Below are 2,980 nucleotides of genomic sequence, written 5' to 3'. Positions count from 1 at the left end.
TTTTTTTTTTTTTTTAATTGTTATGAGAACTTAACCAATGGGTGTAATTTTCTTACAGCTAATGTGAGTGGAATAACTGGTCAGATCTCCCTTATCACATAAGAAACAAGGAAGCTTAGAAGAAAAGTAATGAAAATCACAAACATGCTTGTTTAATTTCAGCCCTGTTTTATGTTCCAGGTTTATTGGTTCTGCAATTATAATTACTGCTATTTTATATTTTACATATCTATACTTAGATTTTATGAACCTGTTCTCACTTGTCTATTAAGAAGTGATTTATGAAAAAAAAGTTAATAATTTAACATCCATACAAAAGCATTACATGATAGATTTCCCATATTATGCATAAAAGAACTGAGAAGTCTAAATTATTTTCCCAAGGCCATGCACTTAAGTCTTTGGGGTTAAGAGTGTAATCCAGTCACCCTGACTCCAATAGCTCTAGCTTTTACAACAGCAAGGTATGTTAAAGTAAAAAACAAAGTGTTTGTTTCCTGATATTGACACCATAGAAAAGTCCCCAAGCCTTCAGGTGACATCAAAAATACGATAACTGTGACAAAAAATTTTGATTTTACTAGATGGAAACTGAGATAATAAGTTCCTGAGACTACTCAACAAGTGTACATGTGGCAGAGCTTCAGTAGTGACCAAATCTGCATTTCTGGCCATGTCATTCCAGCTTAGGTCTTGGTTATTTCAGCAGGATTGCTTTCAGTTAAATAAGTGAGTATACAAGCTTCAGGTAGATTGAATTCAAGAAGCTGCATGTTGCTGTTAAACCTACCTGAAGAATCTGTACCACACCTGAGAACAGCAAGCACTTGACCAAGATACAGGAGCCCTAGGAGTAGCAAAGAACAATGTTTTTTGGGTTGTTTTTTTTTTTTTGCTTTTCCTCACTCAAAACTGGCTGACCCATCAACCCTATGTTTTTGTTTTTGTTTTTTTAATTAAAAAGTACAATGTGTATTAAAATGCTTTTCAAAGTGTAAAACACTACATGACAACTACTATGCCTTCATCGCCATTAGATCTTTACCTTTCAAGTATAACAAGTATCTTTACTACACATATTTATATTGCTTTTATATCTGAATAATGGCTTTTTTCAAACTTATACTTTACAAAAGGAAAATTTTCTGTGAAAACTGGTTGATGCCTTTTATTTTAAAGTTATTTTCTCATTCTTATGCTATAACATTGAGGGAATTATATATCATCCCATTAGGATTTCACTACCCCCCCCAGGGACTGTGAAAATACTGACCTTTTATTGACAAAATATACATTAATCTAAATAATCTATCTCAGATAATTTATGGGTATTTCTTAAATCTCACAATATGGTCAATTTCAACACTTTAAAATTATTATATGGTGATTATCTTAATACGAAAATAATAAAATTTTAAACTGGAGTCTTGGGACAGGGTATATAATCCTACCTGCAGATCTCTGCCCAGATTTGAGATGATTTTTGAAATTCAGCATCATATAGGCATCTTCATTCTCTATTATTTCAAATGTTTTCATGAAATAATAAAAAGAAAATGGATAATAATCTCTACCTTGGATATTACTCTTAGGCCCAAAGGATATCTAAAAATAGTCAAAATTTATTGAAGCCCAGCTATCTGAAACCACACAGGATGTGTTGGTGAATGGAAATGGATCTATATACCAGTTTAGGCTAAAATTCTGCATGCTGCAGGGTGAAAGTGGCTATTTTGCTCCATTCTAGTCAACTAATATTTATTGTGTACTTACTATGTCCTAAGTGAGTGTGTAGTGATATACTTGGAATACAATGATGAATAAGAGAGCATATTTCCTACCTTCATGTGTTTTACATTTTAATAACAGACAAAAATGAAGTAAAGCCAAATAAACAACAAAAAAACAAATAAACAATGATGTGGCCATGAATTGCAATCACTCTACAGCAACATATTTTTTTTTTTTTCATTCAATGACAAATCAAAAGAGTTAAGACACTATAAAATTTATGAGAACATGCCTTGAGCAAATGAAATATCTGTACTTTGGCAATTAAATAAGGAGTGGGAAAACCCATGAATCAAATCTTTTATCTGTTTCCAACAGCAAGTATATTATGTATTTAAATCCTTACCTATATTATCTATTTAAATGTTCACAAGGATTTTTGAGGTCGAGACGTTACTTTCATTTTATAGATAAATCAGTTGCAGTTTTAGAGAGCTTATGTAGTTTTCACACAACAGCAGCCAAGTTATAGAACTAGGATCTAGATCCAAGGTTCTTTTGTTTCCACAATACCACTTTCACGAGTTGATTTCAACTCATAGTGACCCCTCCTTTGATTCTGAGGCAGTAACTCTACGAAAGTAGATTGCCCACTCTTCCTTCTGAGGAGTAGCTGGTAGGTCAGAACTGCCAGCCTTCTGGAGCAGTCAAATGTCTTAGGCACTACACCACCAGAGCTCCTTAGAACAGAACAGCTATTGAATATTTGAAAACTGTATCATGCAAGGCGTGGACTTTGGCAGTCCTCCCTTGGCAACTTGGTGGAACCTAAGGACCTTCTCCATACCTCCAGTTGTCATCCTCCATGAACATGTTTACCGTGACAGGGAAAAATCAACTCAAGCTTTACAGATGTATATTTGAGGAAATATTAGCTGAAGTCTTTTATAGGATAAACAGATCTTAACTTATCTGTTTGTAAAAAGCTATAAGGTCAAAGCAAGACTCAGATTCCCAGTTGCAAGGACCATTTATCCCTCAAGGTAAAATTTGATTTTATTCTGCTGCCTAAATTATAAAACTTTCAAATACATTTTATTGTAAATTTGCAGTTGCTTTGAAGCTTTCCCTTACCAAAAGATTAATGGTCTAATTACTATAAAAAAAAAATCGAGACATTTTGCATTTCATACCTAAAAATACCTTCTAATGATAAAAGAAAAAAAGGAGCTCTGGTGGCTCTGTGGTT

General features: G+C 33.3%; 1 protein-coding gene across 1 annotated transcript in view; it reads right to left on the bottom strand.

Moving 5' to 3' along the window:
* The window catches only part of KLRF2 (killer cell lectin like receptor F2), a 23,692-nt gene extending 21,101 nt beyond the window's left edge, over positions 1-2,591 (bottom strand). The window contains 2 exon segments of the mRNA XM_007937226.1: positions 1,452-1,517; positions 2,579-2,591. Coding sequence (XP_007935417.1) covers positions 1,452-1,517; positions 2,579-2,591 — 79 coding nt within the window.
* Positions 2,592-2,980: the final 389 nt, after the last annotated feature.

The sequence above is a fragment of the Orycteropus afer genome, unplaced genomic scaffold, assembly GCF_000298275.1.
Source record: "Orycteropus afer afer isolate SDZICR_OR568_19922 unplaced genomic scaffold, OryAfe1.0 scaffold00040, whole genome shotgun sequence".
Lineage (NCBI taxonomy): Eukaryota > Metazoa > Chordata > Mammalia > Tubulidentata > Orycteropodidae > Orycteropus > Orycteropus afer.
Note: the sequence above shows the minus strand (reverse complement) of the source record. Positions and strands in the feature narration are given on the sequence as shown.